This window comes from Lucilia cuprina, chromosome 3, assembly GCF_022045245.1.
Source record: "Lucilia cuprina isolate Lc7/37 chromosome 3, ASM2204524v1, whole genome shotgun sequence".
Lineage (NCBI taxonomy): Eukaryota > Metazoa > Arthropoda > Insecta > Diptera > Calliphoridae > Lucilia > Lucilia cuprina.
In genome coordinates this window covers 46,949,305-46,967,141 of record NC_060951.1, presented here as the reverse complement: position 1 = coordinate 46,967,141, position 17,837 = coordinate 46,949,305, and the positions used below count along the sequence as shown (strand labels likewise).

At 30.0% G+C, this 17,837-nt stretch overlaps 1 protein-coding gene across 2 annotated transcripts; it reads left to right on the top strand.

Annotated features, from left to right (window-relative positions):
* Nucleotides 1-563: 563 nt before the first annotated feature.
* On the top strand, nucleotides 564-17,111 carry LOC111679102. 2 transcript variants are annotated; one of them, XM_046946599.1, is made up of 12 exons: nucleotides 564-702; nucleotides 9,692-9,902; nucleotides 11,414-11,576; nucleotides 11,643-12,151; nucleotides 12,226-12,379; nucleotides 12,447-12,646; nucleotides 12,920-14,233; nucleotides 14,301-14,456; nucleotides 15,558-15,728; nucleotides 15,798-16,037; nucleotides 16,114-16,335; nucleotides 16,406-17,111. In XM_046946599.1, the coding sequence occupies exons 1-12, from the start codon at nucleotides 700-702 to the stop codon at nucleotides 16,864-16,866; spliced, it is 3,804 nt and encodes a 1,267-aa protein (XP_046802555.1). In that variant the 5' UTR covers nucleotides 564-699; the 3' UTR covers nucleotides 16,867-17,111. The 2 variants fall into 2 exon arrangements, with proteins under 2 accessions (XP_046802555.1, XP_046802556.1); XM_046946600.1 differs by lacking the exon at nucleotides 564-702 and adding an exon at nucleotides 5,525-5,676.
* The last annotated feature ends 726 nt before the right edge of the window (nucleotides 17,112-17,837 follow it).

Genomic DNA, 17,837 nt, shown 5'->3' with positions numbered 1-17,837 from the left:
ATTTTTCTATGGTAAAAGTGTTGCGTAACAGGACTTTCTATAAAACAAATATTCAACAGTTTTTTTGTAAATGTACATATGTATATAAAATTTTTTCTATAGAAAAACTATTATACAATAGTTTTCGGGAGAACACATGTTTTTCTATATGTAATTATAACAGTTTTTCATTTCTCTATAACATTTCAACCATTTGTTTTTTGTATAACATTTATTTTCAATACATACATACAATTTTTATTTATCAATTTTTTTAAGTGAATTTTCTGTATAACAAAATTGTCTAAAAGAAAAATGTCTGTATAACATTTTTTATAACTGGTCCACAGAATGCAAAGTCAACGTAAAAACAGTTCATTTGTTTGCAAATGTTATTTAACATTTGTAATTAGAAATAAATATACAAACATTCTGTTAACATTCAATACCATTTTTTACCCATAAACATGTTACTCACAAGTCATATACATGTATATAAACATATTCAGTATTGCCATACATAATTATTAACATTTCTTTTCTTTAGACCTCATTCGTTTCAACATTTTAGTTGCTCTCAACATTTTATTTCTTGCGGGTGTACGACACAAGTTAAAAGTGAAAAAATATATATTAAACACAAAAATTTATTAAATTATTTAAATAAATTATTAGGTTAAATTATTATAAAATAAATAACAAACAAAATAAAATAGATATATGGTAAGTAACAGAATTAATTATTATTAAGAACAAAATTTTACATATACACACAAATTTTGTTGGTCTGCTGGCGAATGACAAAACAAAAGAAAAACGAGAAAAATCAACCACTTTTCGTTAAATAAAAATGAGAGAGTAATTTTTTGGAGAGAAATTAGTTTTTTGTGAGGAACTGTACTTAAAGAGATACATACGAAAATGTTATTATAAAGATAAAAAGGGATAGATATATAGTTGGGTTTATGTCTGAGGAATAACTTGGTAGAAATTTTGATAAAACTAGTTGAATAATAACTGAAATGTAATAATAAACGCTTTAGCAAAATTTTACACTTTCCATAATAATATGTTGTGACAAAATTACAAAAAAGTGAATATTTTCTCCTGGTGGCCTAATGCTGTTTGTAGGTTTTGCAGACCAATTTTTAATAGGTATACCCCTAAAATCGAGAGTTATGAGCAAAAAATGCCTCTTTAATTGTTGTGGGGCGTACAAATCCCGTAATCCGATTTGATATTTTTCAAGGAAAGATAACCCTTTCTACTAATAATAACCCAGGAAAAACTTACATTGAAAAGTAATGAGTTAAAAAGCTAATAAAACCTCTTTGCACTACTTCTTTATTAGCAATTTGAGTCATTATTTTAACACGGTGATGTCAGTGGAGGCAAGTACTTCTACGCTCGCTTACAAATAGGGAGTTAAAGAAGTACTTGCAATTTGTCTTACAAAACAGTTGTTGAGTAAGTTGTATTATTTTTAATAATAACAAGTAAGAGTGCTATATTCGGCTGAGCCGAATCTTATGTATCCTTCACCATAGTCTTTAAACATCTTTTATAAATTTTAAATTTTTTCCCGACTACATTATTATTACATCAAAAGCTAAACCACAGGGTATACAGAGACGTCACGAGCAAATAGCTATTTCCGTCTCTTTCGCACAAAACGATTTCAATTATTTTTTTTAGCTGTATTTTATATACCTCTTCTCACCAAACAATTTCGAAATCAAACAAAAGCTGATTTTAGACTTTTTCAAATGTCAAAAGTGACATCTCTGTATACTTTGTGGCTAAACAAAAAGAACAACAATATCAACGCTAAACGATATAAAACACAAAATACACAAGGCATCAAAACCAACAGACATCTAAACATACATAACGAAAAACACAGAAAAACAAAAACAAAAATAATGACGCCAACAGCATCCAAACATACAAAGAAATACATAGCTGAATAAAACCAAATAAATCTACACACACACGTGTTCATCTTTTTCTAATATACAGTGTTGTTGTTGTTGCTTTTTTAACAACGCATGAAAAAATATGACATTTTTTGATGAAATTTTCAGAGGTTGTCTCGGATTTTTGCTCATATCTCCGTTATTTACCGATCGATTTTGCTGATTTTAAATAGAGATCTTCTCGAAAGCATGTCTAATAGAATTATTGAAGATTCGGATCTCGCCGATATCTGGGGTCCTCTAAAAACTGATTTCAACAGACAGACAGACGGACATGGCTTAATCGACTCCGCTATCTATAAGGATCCAGAATATATATATTTTATAGGATCGGAAAATTATATTATAGAAATTACAAACGGAATGACGAACTTATATATACCCTTCTCACGAAGGTGAAGGGTATAAAAAGAGCCAGCTAGAATACGAACCAGGGACTTCGGTTTGTCATTCAAATGTTCTACTCACTGCACCAATGCTTATTGCGCGTCAAATATTGGTTTTCACATACAAAACTAATTTTGTTTTCTATTTTGTGAAACACAATTTCTAACACGCAATTGAATAAAATGTGCAAACAAAATTACAAAGCCGAAAATAAAGTGCTTCTATATCAGATTAGAAGAAAGTCATTACTGGAGTACTTCTAAGTAATGAAGACGGGAAGTAGTAATTGAAAAGTCGCCTCAATATTAACATATTTATACGATCAAACTACCAATTCTGATGAGTCATAGTCTTTAGTTCATAAGTTTTCTTACTTATATACTTATAGAAAACTTGGCAATCCTGTTAATTTGACGTCTACGTATACTTTACAAATTGTGTACAACAAAAAGCTTATATACAATTTGTATTATGTACGTATGTATATAAATATATATTATCTGCATTTTATGTAGGTATTTACAAACATATTTATTATGTGAACTTAAGAAATATCTGGCATTTGTTGCATACTTTGAGGCTGCAAAATAATGTACATCGAAGAACTCTATTAACCTAATAAAAACGTGTTTATACGATCGTTGTAGTTAGTAATATGTTGGAATTTTTCTAGTAAAGTGAACGCTATGTATAACGAATGGATTGTTATCGAATTTCACAGCTATACCACAAAAATCAATTTTTGCTACACAAAAGTGATCGTTTGAATTCTAAGGGGATTACTTATTGTGGTTTCAGGTATAACCAATTCAATCAATTTTTGCTACACAAAAGTGATCTTTTGAATTCTAAGGGGATTACTTACTTACTGTGGTTTCAGGTATAACCAATTCATTCTAGGAAACTTCGAATCTTAGCAGATTTTGTAGCTTTCAGGAAAAAAACCTCTGTCACACATTAAGAGAATCTTGGATGCTACTCACAAATCAAAGCTGTTATTTTTATGCGTGAATTGATTCTGTTATGGTAAACTAGCCAGCTGAACAAAATATCTATAGTTGCCTGTAAAGTCATAGAATCGGTTCTTCCATCTACCCTATTTCTTATCTTCATAAATTACCTTCTATGTTAAACATTCAACTTTATCTATCTCTTTTGCCAATGACAGCAATATCTCCCACTCTTATTCATTCAATTATAAACCTATATGAATGAATTGCTCAATCAAGACTTGATAAGCATCTCTAAATCGGGTCGTGTTAACGTCCGCAAAATTCAATCTTACTTCTTAAGACATAAGCGCATGACAAATAATGTTGGTCCATCGATATTTATGTAAATATCAAGATTTCGGAAATTCTTGATGTTTTGTGCATGAAAATATAGTGCGATATCTGATGGACTAAACACATCTTCAAGTGTTTAAAGAAGCATTTAAGTGTATCGGCTTTTTGAAGTTTGAAGTCTATTTTGGAGCTACTTGACAGCGTACAAGAGAGGGCGAAAGTACTTATCGATGACAGCATCGTCGTAACATGGAGTGTATTTCACTGTCCTATCGATTAAATGTGCTGTTCGGAAATTAGATAACTCGTTCCCGATACCCGTACCTGTCAAGAACACCCATTTGTGGTCGATTGACCTGTAGATCGCTTAACATATTACATGGAAAATTCGTATGGGAACAAACTTTCTGCAGAATTATTTGCTTCATTTTCGATGTAAAAAGGTTTAAATCAAATGTCCTCAAACACTTCTCCATCTTACCTCCCTTCCACAACCTATTTTCCTAGTTCCAGCGCAATGCACTGCATGAGTAGGGGTCATGCCCTGAGCGCTGATCCAAGAACAAAAAGGATAGAAAAAGTCTTAAAAATTGAATAGAAAATATATCATAGCTACCTCAATGTTATCACGACTTGGCCAGCCGTTTTGATATTCCAGATTTATTTCAGGGGTCATCCCCTGAGTGCTGGTCCAAGAAAAAAGGATTTGTCTGAATAGAAAAAGTCTTTAAAATTGAATAGAAAATATATCGTGACTACGTCAATGTTATCACGACTTGACCAGCCGTTTAAATATTCCAGATTCATTTCATAAAAATTTCGGTTTTGCCTTGTTTCACATTTGAGACATGTTTAAGTGATTTTCAGAGGTGGAACTTATGTGGGAGCTATCTACTGTGTGACATATCTAAAACAAATTTTCCAGAGTATGTACATATATCGTAATAAAATACGATATTCTAGAGAGAGTAATTAACAATAAATATAGAAAATTTCGAATCGATTCCAATAATTTTGAACCAAGTTTATTTTTATTTCAGGGGTCATCCCCTGAGTGCTGCTCCAAGAAAAAAGGATTTGTCTGAATAGAAAAAGTCTTTAAAATTGAATAGAAAATATATCGTGACTACGTCAATGTCATCACGACTTAACCAGCCGTTTAGATATTCCACATTTATTTCATAAAAATTTCGGTTTTGCCTTGTTTCACATCTGAGACATGAGACAAGTGATTTTCAGAGGTGGAACTTATGTGGGAGCTATCTACTATTGACATATCTAAAACAAATTTTGGAGAGTATGTACATATATCGTAATAAAATACGATATTCTAGAGAGAGTGATTAACAATAAATATAGAAAATTTCGAATCGATTCCAATAATTTTGAATCAAGTTTATCTCTGGATGAGGAAAAAATGTTTTCCGACATTTGTTGTTAAACATTTGCTCTCGCGAGTAATTTTCATATAAGTCATGTTTTATTTATGATATTATGGCAACACTAATTTGATCTTAAGTTCTTTGATGTTTTCTCTAGTTAAACATTTTGAAAAACTTGCCTTATATAAACTCTAAAATTAAAGTTATTTTTTTCATCACTTCGGCATTGTTAGTATTGTTCATACACTGAATTATTATATGCATTTTGTATTCTATGCATTACATTTTTCTTATTCGATTATTTACATTAAATTAAAAACAGTTGTCGAGCATCATTATAAAGAAGAAAAAAACTGTTTTTAACAGAAAAAAATTTATTCTCTATAAATTAACATGTTGCTGAACTCTTGCTCAAACTCTATTGCCCAAACATGTTCTATTTGCTGTATGTATACATTTGTATGCCATTTTTATTTACATTCGTATAAACATTTCAGTTTCTCTCAACAGTTTGTTTAGTTCGGCTGTGTCAGTGTTTAACATTGCAAAGTGGAAGTTTTGTTTTTCTTTTTTATAGATAAAGAAAACAAAAAAGAACATTTTATTAAAACTACTAAAGTTGTGTTTTATTTAATAATTTAACTATTAATCGTTTATAATTTAAAGGTAAGTACATTATTTTATAAATATTAAAAATTTCATACTAAATAAAACAATTGAAAAAAAATTTTGGTCTGCTGACGAATGGGCAAGTAAAGCGTAATTTGAAAAAATACCAACACATCGTTTTTGTATGTTTGTTGAGAGAGCGATAAAGAGAGTGCTCAGAGAGTAGTTGTTATTATGTTTTCTTTTTAGTTTATTTTCACTGTTATTTTTTGTTGTTTGCAGAAAGAGAAGGTTATATAATAATTTTTAAAGAGGGATAATAGTTTTCAAATGGGTTTTTGTCTTGGAAAAACATGATTAGACATGCTGAGAATAATTGTTTTATTAAGCTTTTTAGGGTTAATTTTAAATAGTTTTCTTGTTAGATCAAGTTCCGTAAAATACCAAACAAAAACATTTTAATGACTTGTACTTAACAACTTTTTAATGACTACTACATCCCGTTTGTATAGCTTACTTAGACGGAGTCCAGTAATGTCTTACAAATAATGTTATATATAAATACTTACTTACTTTTTACAAATACTAATAGAAGATACACTCTCTATTTATAAGTGAGTTAGTGTTCTATAAATCGACTTTCGAATAATCGAACAATCGACTTTGAGTCGAAAAAAATCGAAGTCTACTATTTTCTTCGATAACTCGACTATCGCCTATGAAAAAAGTTGAAAAGTCGACTTTGTAAAGAAAAGTCGAAAAAATTCAAAAAGTCGTAAAAATTCTAAAAGTCGGAAAAACTCTAAAATAAGTAGAAATAAGTCAAAAATAGTCAATAATTTAAAAAAAAAAAGTGGAAAAAAGTCAAAAACTCTTAAAAAATAGAAAAAAAGTAGAAAATAGTCAAAAAGTCGAAAAATCGACTATAACTATAGAACCCTAAAGCGAGTATCAGTATTTTGACCCTGTATTTTTTAATGAACATAAGTTTTTGCTGGGATAAGTTTCGAATTTTATTTTGGTGAATCGAAAAATCATTTTTACTACCGCAAGCAAGTCTATTTCGCAATAATTTATATTTTCATTAAAAATATATTTCTCTAAAAAATCGATTTTTCGCTGTGTTTTTGTCAATCTTCATAAAGATCGATAGCAGTGTTGCCAACAATTTTTAAACTAAAACCCTGGACAGGAAAAAAAGACAACTCAATTTCTATAAATTGCTTATCAAATGTTATAAATAGAGCAAACGTTGGCGGTAGTATTGTTCTGAATATGAAGATTTTCGGCAGTTTACATGTAGTATATAGCACGATCGCATACGAACTTCTCAAGAAGAGCGTCAAAAATACAAATATTTTATTTAATTGCCATTTAAAAGAAACAAAAACACAACTTCAAAAACCATTGCCATTTAAAAGAAACAAAAACACAACTTCAAAAACAAGAGCATAATTTACAAAAACAACATACATCCTAAATATTTTTCTAGAATGCATAACAATAAAAGTAATTAAGATCATTCTTATTTGATACTTTTTTTTTGGTACATTTTAATTTGAAATGTTCTTTCTATGTGAAGAAATGTATGCAATTGGGTCTATCTCTCGGTAGTGTAATTAATTCATAATAAAATAAACACTGTCAAATTTAATGATCATTAAACAGATTTAATGCTCAGAACAGATTAACGATTGCAATTTGTTTTTATCTTTAAAATAGTCAATGCGTATTTTTCTTCTTGTTTTCGCCGCAATTTTCACAAATTAAAAAAAATTGATTTATTGCAAAACCAAAACGTTGAAAAGCATTTAACCTTTAATTACATACACGGGTATTAAAGGTAAAATGACTCTATGTTCGCTTCATTCTATACCTTCTGATCACCGCCCACACTATCATGTCTGTGTTCATCACTGATACATATGCTCGATTAGCTTATGGATGCGGATGAAAGTTCTCTTAAAGCCTAAGACCCTAACTTTTTAGAATTCTAAAAGATTTCAGATAGGCACTTATTTCGGCTTAAATACACCGTTCAGATAATACATGTATAAACTATATTTCTGTTTACCAAATTGACTAAAACGCACCTTACATCCCTAGAAAAAAATGGAGCTGAACATAAAGAACTCGTTAATTAAGCCGGCTCTACACGATCACACAAGTAATATGTCAAAATTGTGAAGAGTACGGATGGGATCATCTAAACGCAATATGTAATGAAACCATCATACAATAAGTGAAAATACGGATGGACAATTTGACAGTCGTATGGCTCTTTTCATTTTTTGAAATGATTCAAAAAACAATCAGGTCGCATTAGATCAGGGAATTTTTTTAAATAAATACATGCAAAAAAAGTGAAACAGCTGTTTCCATCATCATTTTAGGTCGGCAGCGGCGGCTTATTATAGAAAATATCGGCGGCGGCTAAATTGTCGGCTCAATTTAAACTTTTCTTCAGAAATTGACCTTATAATTTTATTATATTTAAAAATCTCTGTATAATAGTCTGTTATATAGAAACCTGTCTCAGAAAAATTAACATTTTAATATTAGCACAATATTGTGTAGCAACACTTTTCAATAATAATTTTAAACTCCGTTCAAATTGGTGAATTTATTTTCCGAAATACATGAGTGATTCCAATCTTTATCATCTGAGCTTTTGAGACGAAAGAAGAAATATTATCGGAGACCAGCCTCCGCCGATTTGAGCGGTTTCGGCTTGTATCTCTGCTTTATGTATGTAAAGTGTGATCGTGTGAAGTGCCCATTAGTGGTATTTTGAGGTTGTAGTTACTTTGCATTTTTCTGGGTAGATAATTAAGAGAACTGCGTTATTTAAACAGAATATCTTAGAATATCTCCTTTACTTTAGGCTTTTGAGATATGGTGTTGTATAATTTGAAAAAATTAACATTTTTGGCATATTTGAGACGTTACAACAACGAGAAGACACCTTTATTTTTAAAATCTGTGTTTTTGTTTTTAAATCGTCATATCGGTCAATTCTTTGAAAATTTCAGGAAAATCGAACAAAGATTGAAGGGACCCCAAATACAGCGACAGATTATAGTTTACTCGTGCAGCATTTTACACCAGTACCATTTTAAAGAGAACAAAATATTAAACTAAATTATAGTCTTACTTTTAAATAAAAAAACGCAAAATTGGAAACACTGACAATTTGAAATAATTTCACTTGAATAATTTCACTGCTACTTGCTGAATCGTCAAAAAGTACAGTTGTCAACTGAAATTGAGTGCAAGATATAGAAAAAATCAACTCTGTTTTTAGAGATACCATTCTCATATACATTCCATTCATTTCTGGTAAATATAAATACTGGCAACTCTGCAAACTTAAGCGATGCGCTCTCTATTTCCACTAATTCCTCTCAGAGAATAAAATTTAAATACATTTTGTATCATACAGTTTCCATAAAAAAATACCTACTAAGCGATAAATTGTTGCTTTTAAAGTTTTAATTGAAACAAAATTCTAGATACAATCTACTAATAAATATTATTACAATTAAGGAAATGTAAGTATTAGAAACTAAAAAGTATTATGTATTTTTACTTGCATACTCTTTGGCTTATGAAATGAACACACAAAATACTGATCGTTTTAACATAAATAATAATTTATTTAAAATACGAACAAATTAAAACGAAAAGAAAACAAAAGTGCTTAAAGCAATAGAAAAAGACAACATTTGTTGGTATTTTTGTACGTCAATGTTTAATTTGTTGTTTATACATATTTCTTTAAACGAATTGTGGTTGTTTTTGCAAAGAATGTAGTATAAAAGTAAACGAGTAAAATTTCCTTTTCAAGAGAGTTTATTTTGTTTAACATAAATACACATACTGTTATTAGCATAGATAGCAGAAACTGAATGTACATTGTACACCTATATCTTGTTTTTGTTTGACTATGACTTTGTTGTATTTTTTAAAGCAACATGTTGCTTACTACATTTAACATTGTGGAATTGTTAGTTTAACATTATTTCTTATGTATAGAGATTTTTAATGTTATTTTTTTTTGTTTTCTTTACAGATGATTTCACTTGATTTGGAGGAGAAAGATGATAATAATGTTGTGGCCGATAAAATAAAGAATATAAAAAAGAATTTAAATTTTAAAAAGAAATTAATCTTGCAAGTTCGTAAACATCGTTTGTTATATGATAACAAAAGTAAATTTTTCTCAAATGTTGCTAAGAAAGAATTGGTTTGGCAACAAATTGCTAGCGAGTTAAAATCTAATGGTATGTATAGTTGTCTCTTTTACTCTATTTCCTAAAGCGCAATTGCTGGAGTATTATATTAGAAAAAAAGAGAGATTAAACAAGAGTTTAAGGGCGGGTTTTTCTGATAAAGATAATCTTCATTCTTTGGTTAAACCTGGTTTAATATATGTTTCGTGTTTTTCAGTTATCTGTAAAGTTACTTATTATCTTAGTTTAACTGAGTGTAATTGGCCAATTAAACTCAAGTTATAAGTGAGAAAACACAATTAACAAAAACAATAAAACAATGATTACGGAAGAACAAAAACATAATATTATAAGTAAATTGCAATTTTCTGATTTGTTTTGTTTCATTAATTATTGTTTTATATATTTATTTTTCCAAAATTTTCCATTTTACAAAAGAATTGTTTGCAAAAAACAGCTGTTTCTTGTTTATGTTTTTGCGTGAAAACTTGGCAATACTAACAAAGTTAGCTGAGGTTAAAGTCCGCCTAAATATGTTCCGAGTTTAATCTAACAGCAAGTTAAGCCTAGTTTAACTGATGAGTAAGAAACCCGCCCTAAGTAACTTGACTTTTTAATCGCCGGTTTCCGATTCTGCAGCTTAAATAAAAAGTCGACTTTTTGAAATTTCTGCAAAGTCGTCTTTCAGTAATTAAACATCTTACGAAAAATTGTATTTTTGGGTCTTTGTAAATGTTTAAGGGTGGGGTTTTTTGATAAAGATAATCTTCATTCTTTGGTTAAACCTGGTTTAATATATGTTTCGTGTTTTTCAGTAATCAGTTAAGTTATTTATTATATTAGTTTAACTGAATGTAATTGGCCAATTAAACCTAAGTTATAAGTGAGAACACACAATCAAAAAAAAAAAAAAAAAAAAAATTAAATCAAAAAAATAATAATGAATTTGGAAGAAAAAACTTAATATTTTAAGTAAATAGAAATCTTCTGATTTCTTTTATCGATATTATTACTGTTTTAAATGTTTATTTATATTTTTACTAAAAAATACATTTTACAGAAGTGATATTTGCAAAAAACATCATGTTTTTGAGTGAAAAGTTGGCAATACTAAAAAAGTTAACTGATCCTAGATCCATAACTGAAAAACACAATCATCGGTTAAAGTCCGCCTAATTTTGTTACGAGTTTAATTTGACAGCAAGTTAAACCTAGTTTAACTGAGTAGTAAGAAACCCGGCCTAAGTCGATTAATGATAAGGTTAGTTAGTTAGTTCTTTAGTTAGTTCTTTAGTTAGTTATTTAGTTAGTTATTTAGTTAGTTATTTAGTTAGTTATTTAGTTAGTTAGTTAGTGAATTAGTTGGTTAGTTAGTTAGTGAATTAGTTAGTTAGTTAGTTAGTTAGTTAGTTAGTTAGTTAGTTAGTTAGTTAGTTAGTTAGTTAGTTATTTAGTTAGTTAGTTAGTTAGTTAGTTAGTTAGTTAGTTAGTTAGTTAGTTAGTTAGTTAGTTAGTTAAACATACATCCTTCTTAACAAAACCTTTTTAATTTAATGTTTTAGCTGATGACTGTAAAAGTACTTGGTTTGATTTACGTTATGGCTATCAACGTCATGCTAGACGTCTACACAACTTTTTCATAACTGGTCAGAAAGAAAATCGTAAACGGCCCGCTATGTACTTGGAATCCGAACTTATGTTTCTATGGAGATTTATAGGAATCAAGTATGTCTTGAACATTTTTAACGGTTAATTTTTATTGTCATCAATATAACATATAATATTTTTCAGAAAATCATGTAATTTAGATTTTGAAATTTCCGAAATCGATACTCTACCAGAAACCGCAACTCAAATACAAATAGAAGTACAACCGGAATCTCAAGTGAAAGTTGTAACTCAACCGCAACCCGAAATAGAAGAGATAGATGTAGAAGAAAATGCGGATGTAGAAGAAATAGAAGTTGAAGTAGTACAAACTCCCGAAGAAGATGAAAAGGAACAGGAGATAGAAATTCAGAAGAATAAAGAAAATGAAAGCAAGGATAACGCTGCAAAACAAAAAACTGTAGATGATGATTTAATATTGGTCGAACAACCTGTGGAGTTAATAGTCATCGAAGAAGACGATGATAATAATAAAGCTGAAAAACAATTTAATGTTACAAATAACATGAAAATCTTAATACAAGAAATTAAAAAATATCCCGAACTTTATGATAGTGAAAATTTAGCATTTAAAGATTATTCTAGAAAAAGTTATATATGGAATGCTATAGCGGTAAATGTATCAGATAAGGGTAAGTTCACAATCTGGATAATGAACTGAAATTGTCGTTTTTAAGAAATGTTTTTTTTTTTTTTTTGCATGCAGCCACCAAATTAATGAAATGTTGGATTATTATGCAAACCCGTTACGAATGGGAGTTGTGCCAAGCGAAACAACAATCTAATTATACAACAAAGTATACACCTTCTACAGAATTACAGGTTGAATTAGAATTCTTAAAAGACTATATTCTTAATAAGTGAGTGTGATTTTTTTTGCTTATTTTTGTTTTTGAAAGAAAACTTATGAATTTTATTTATTTACAGTCCTGATACGGTCTATAAGCAATCATTTTATTTAAAGAACGCTTGGTATGATCCTATTGATTATTTTAAGGATATTTATAATTTAATTGTTCGCATGAAGAAAATGTCCGATATTGTTTATATAACCGATGCGCAATTAAAGTCAACGGAAAAAACTAAATCATATCTAACGCTTTGGAACGAGATAGCTAATTTGAAAGGTATGTTACAGAGATAAAGACAAAAATGTATCGATGATTTATTTTTTCAAAAAAAACTTTATCGATAATTAACTTTTGTATTGATATGTTTTGAATAACTATAGATCTATGTAGAAAGTGTATTGATATCTTAGTTTTCAATAGAACAATTCTCGATAACGTATTTTTCAATACAAGTGATATCGATATGTGTACTTCTCTAGAAAAAATTATCGATAACTTTAAACTTTCTGATTAAATTCTAAACACAAAGTTGTTTTTCTCTACTTTCAGGTTGCTCCGCTGGACAGTGCGAAACTACATGGCTTATAATGCGTTATTTCTATTGGGAACTCATGAATATGCGTCAACATAATTATCAACTTACCGATAAATGGTATTTTGAAACTATCATTACAGAACTTTATGCCATCTCCAAAGCAGCTCAAGCTTCAAAACAACAGGAGCTACAACTTCTTAAACAAAATAAACCCACGAAAAAGCCCACTAAACGTTCTGCTCAAACGCCAGCCACAACGCTAGGAGCACCAAGTACTACACGACCCGCCATAACGGCAACATCAACAATGTCAATGACGCCCACCATCATCAATAATCTTCATAGTGTGCCAGCAACGAATTCTACACAGACCACACAATCGTCAAACATGCAACCGATTTCTTTTCCCAAAATAACGGCAGCCATAAGTCTAGCACCACAATCTCTAAATACCGGAGCCGGAACCTTGCAAATAAAACCCATACCAGGCCCACCAAATTTATCACCAGCTCCACACCAGATATACAATGGCATCACTGCTGCTGTTCCTGTTTCTGTAGCGCCAACATCAGCTATGCCCGCAATTGTACAGCAAACACAAATTCCCATGTCATTTAATTTACCAGCTCAAACAAAGGTCACAACAGTGTCCATGCCACAGCTTATCAGACCTTTGACATCCAATACCACCACTGCACAATCAATTATAAGAACAACTCCTCAAATTACCGTTAGACCTAAAACCGTCATTAGACCTGCTGCTCCAAACATAATGCCACCAAAAATCCACATAGCACCATTGACCAACTTAACAACTCCAACTAATAATACGTCTATAATAAGACCACAAATTCCCGCCAACATACAACCATTAACACCACTTAACAATAGTAATACTATTATCAGCACTGCTGCTGTTCCCCTACCAACACCTGGTACCTCTTCCATCTCATCATTGAAAATAACAACAGTACCTATAAAAAATCTAATGCCTGCTACTAATACAACTGTGGCAGCAACAACTATTCCAGCAACTTCATCCACTGTCATGACTACCGCTAACAATCAAAAACTACCAAAAATTTCCAATGCCATCTCTTTGCTCAATCCCAATGAAATTCTTATTGAACTTATCGCCTCACAAAATGGCAATCAATTGGTGGTACATGGTCCGCCCCTAAGTGCCAGATATCAATTGTCTATGCCAACGGTTGCAAAGTTTATACGTGAGGTTTTGGCCATACCATTGTTGCACAATAAACGTTGTAATCAACCCAGTGTAATAAATAATTATTGGGATCATATCGGTCGTAAATTCAATTTACCAGGTAAGTAAAATTTAAACTTATCCATATAGTAAGAATTTATAATTTTCTACTTTTTTTTTAATTTTAGTTCACATTTGTCGTGCCTGTTGGAACTTTTTATTGGAAAACTTTAATCATTTTCCACAAATTGCTCCTTTAAAAGAATTAATGAGACCTTTTCAAACATCGTTGAGTGTATGGGTTGAATCACATACGTTATTTAAGAAATTTGATGAACATTGTGGTAAGTAATTAACTTTTAATAAATCTTTGAAGATAATTATAATAAATTTTTACACTGAGAAGTTGATTAGTTTGTGATCAACTTTTATACAAAAAGTTAAACAGATTGCGATCAACTTTTATAGAGAAAAGTTGATCACAGGAAACATGATCAGATTGTATTCAACTTTTATACAGAAAAGTTGATCAGATTGTGATCAACATTTATACAGAAAAGTTGAGCAGATTATGATTAATTTTTATGCAGAAAACATAATCAGATTGTGTTCAACTTTTATACAGATCACAATCTTATCAACTTTTATACAGAAAAGTTGATCAGATTGTGATCAACTTTTATACAGAAAAGTTGAGCAGATTATGATTAACTTTTATGCCGAAAAGTTGATCAGATTCTGATCAACTTTTATACAGAATAGTTGATCAGATTGTGATCAACTTTTATACAGAAAAGTTGATCAGATTGTGATCAAGTTTTATACAGAAAAGTTGATCAGATTGTGATCAAGTTTTATACAGAAAAGTTGATCAGATTGTGATCAACTTTTATACAGAAAAGTTGATCAGATTGTGATCAAGTTTTATACAGAAAAGTTGATCAGATTGTGATTAACTTTTATACAGAAAAGTTGATCAGATTGTGATCAACTTTTATACAGAAAAGTTGATCAGATTGTGATCAACTTTTATACAGAAAAGTTGATCAGATTGTGATCAACTTTTATACAGAAAAGTTGATCAGATTGTGATCAACTTTTATACAGAAAAGTTGATCAGATTGTGATCAACTTTTATACAGAAAAGTTGAGCAGATTATGATTAACTTTTATGCAGAAAAGTTAATCAAATTGCGAAAATCTTTTATACAGAAAAGTTGATTAGATTGTGATCAACTTTTATTCAGAAAAGTTGATCAGATTGTGATCATCTTTTATTCGAAAAAATTGATCTGATTGTGATCAACTTTTATTCGGAAAAGTTCAGTTTGTGATCATTTATTATTCGGAAGAGTTGATCAGAATGTGAAAGTTGATTGGATTGTGATTGAATTGTTATCAAATTTTTTTTATAAATTTTCTTGAAAAAAACTGTTTATTTTCAGTTTCCAAAGGTTGGCTACAATACATGAAACGTTTGCCAGAAGTTGTGGAATGTTTAAGCGGTTATCCTGTCCTATATCAAGATGTTACCAAAGATAAAAACAGTGAAAAATTTTCCGATATGGAAACATTATGTGCCTGGCGTACAATTAGTCTAAGATTTCCCAAAATAAGTAAGTTTACATTGTATTAGAAAATAATAATATTTACCAAAACTAACAACCTAAATCTGTTTTCTACAGCTGGCATTCAAGAAATATGGGCTTCCATTAAAACTTGTTTCTGTCAATACATGACAGATTTAGAATTTGGCATAGATAATAAATGGCCTATTAATTGGTGGAGAGCTTTGGCCAGATTGAAATTCTTAGTAGAAGCCAGATATACATCAAATGAACCATTCTATTATATAGTGAGCAATAAAATGGTGGAGGAAATTGAAAGATGTGCCATGTTAGAAATGAAAAATAGATATAAAAATGGTAAGTTTTATAAATTAAAAAAAAAAAATAAATAAAAAATTAAAATTTTAAAATTCTTGTTTGAAATTCTTTGTAGATAATGCTTCAAAAACTGAAATTGAGAAATTGAGTATTGAATTGGAAGAGGCTGTAACAAAAACAAATGATGTCATGGCTTCATTTCCTAATGGCAAAAAAGAAGTTGAACTGGGTTCCTTAATAACAGCCATACAAAAACATCCTGTTATATTAGGTAAAGCAGACAATGTGGTTAAATATGAAGCGTGGAAAAAAGTAGCCAAGGAATTGCGTATGGAAGGTAATTTTAATAAATACATTTTTTTTAATAACAATTAGATAAAGTTATTAATTGATTTTGTATATTCTAGTAACCGACTGTCTGTTAGCATTTAAACATGCCACACAAATGTATTATGCCTACAAGAAACAAGATCCCGTCAGTCGTTGTCGTATTAATGAAAGATATTACAAAAAATTTGATGAAATCGTACGCAATCTACAACAAAATAAAACATCATCGTCATCATCATTTTCAACATCTGCTTCAACATCTAGCCGTTGTAAATTAAATATAAAAACTCCCTTTGAATTAAATCACAGTCTAGAATCGGAAAAAACCTCGAATTCAAGTGATTCAGAATTAGTATTTCCTGAGCGTTATATCAGTGATATTAGTATGTCAAATAGTCCTAGTACATTAGTGGTTAAAAATTGGGTTTATGCCATCGGTAATTTAGGTGCCCAGTTTAACGAGAATCATCATGTGAAATTGAAATCAATTTTAAACAAATATTTACCTCATGTTAAATGGGGAAATGTAGGTGAATAGATTATTTTTTATTTAAATATTATTAAGATTCATTGTAATTATGTTTTTAACTTGTTTCTCTTTAACATCTTCATTGTTGTTATCAAAATCTTTACTTTTTGGTATTGATATTATTTTTGTTTTGAAAAAACTCCTTTTTTGTAGTTTTAAGTTCATATCAAAGGATATTTCAATGACATTTCAAGAAATTTATAGAATAAAATCTATGAACAATAAGAAAATAAACACACTTATTTTTAAATTTGTTTAAATTTTGATAGAAAATATTGTAAACGTATTTTTCGATAATTTTTCTATTCAAAAATTTATTTATTTTTATTGGAAATGGTAGTTATCGATAAATATTCTGTAAAAAGCTATTTGAAACATAATTTTCCTATAAAAAATAGTTTATCGATAACTTATCTATATAGTTATCGATAACATTTTTATAGGAAAGTAAAGTTACTCGGGTGTAGTCGCTAACGAAAGAGCGAATGTAATAGCTTTAAAGGGAAGGGGAACCTGACAAACTCAAAACCATTAGACGCATCAAAAACTGAACTAAAAATATGGGCAAGAGAATCCCATAAGACCTCTTGGTATAATGAAACAGTGGGTAAAACCACGAAAATCCTATGGGGTGACCCTGATAAAAGCAAGACGAAAAATCTCCCCAAAATGAGCAAGTCTATGATGGTTAGTATGATGGTACGTATTCTGAGTGGACACACAGGATTACGGACGTGCGGATTTAGACGTATGTAGAGCTTGTGGAGAGGACAGTGAAACTCTGGAGCACTTTTTTTGCCACTGCCAGGCATTCGTCGAAGTTAGATCCAAGTATCTTGAAAGTGATGTTATTACGGAAATAACATTCCGGACTAACACTAATTGGAACATTCCATTCCTGAGTTTCTGAACACTGTTCCCCGTTTTTTTTTTGTTCTCATGATAAGGAGCGCACAACAGGCCCGATTGTGGCCTAGGTG

Bases quoted from the DNA above. Each gene is read 5' to 3' on its own strand.
- LOC111679102 (XM_046946599.1), top strand. The intron at 9,903-11,413 runs GTATGTATAGTT...TTAATGTTTTAG, and splicing joins TAGCGAGTTAAAATCTAATG to CTGATGACTGTAAAAGTACT. The intron at 12,380-12,446 runs GTGAGTGTGATT...ATTTATTTACAG, and splicing joins AAAGACTATATTCTTAATAA to TCCTGATACGGTCTATAAGC.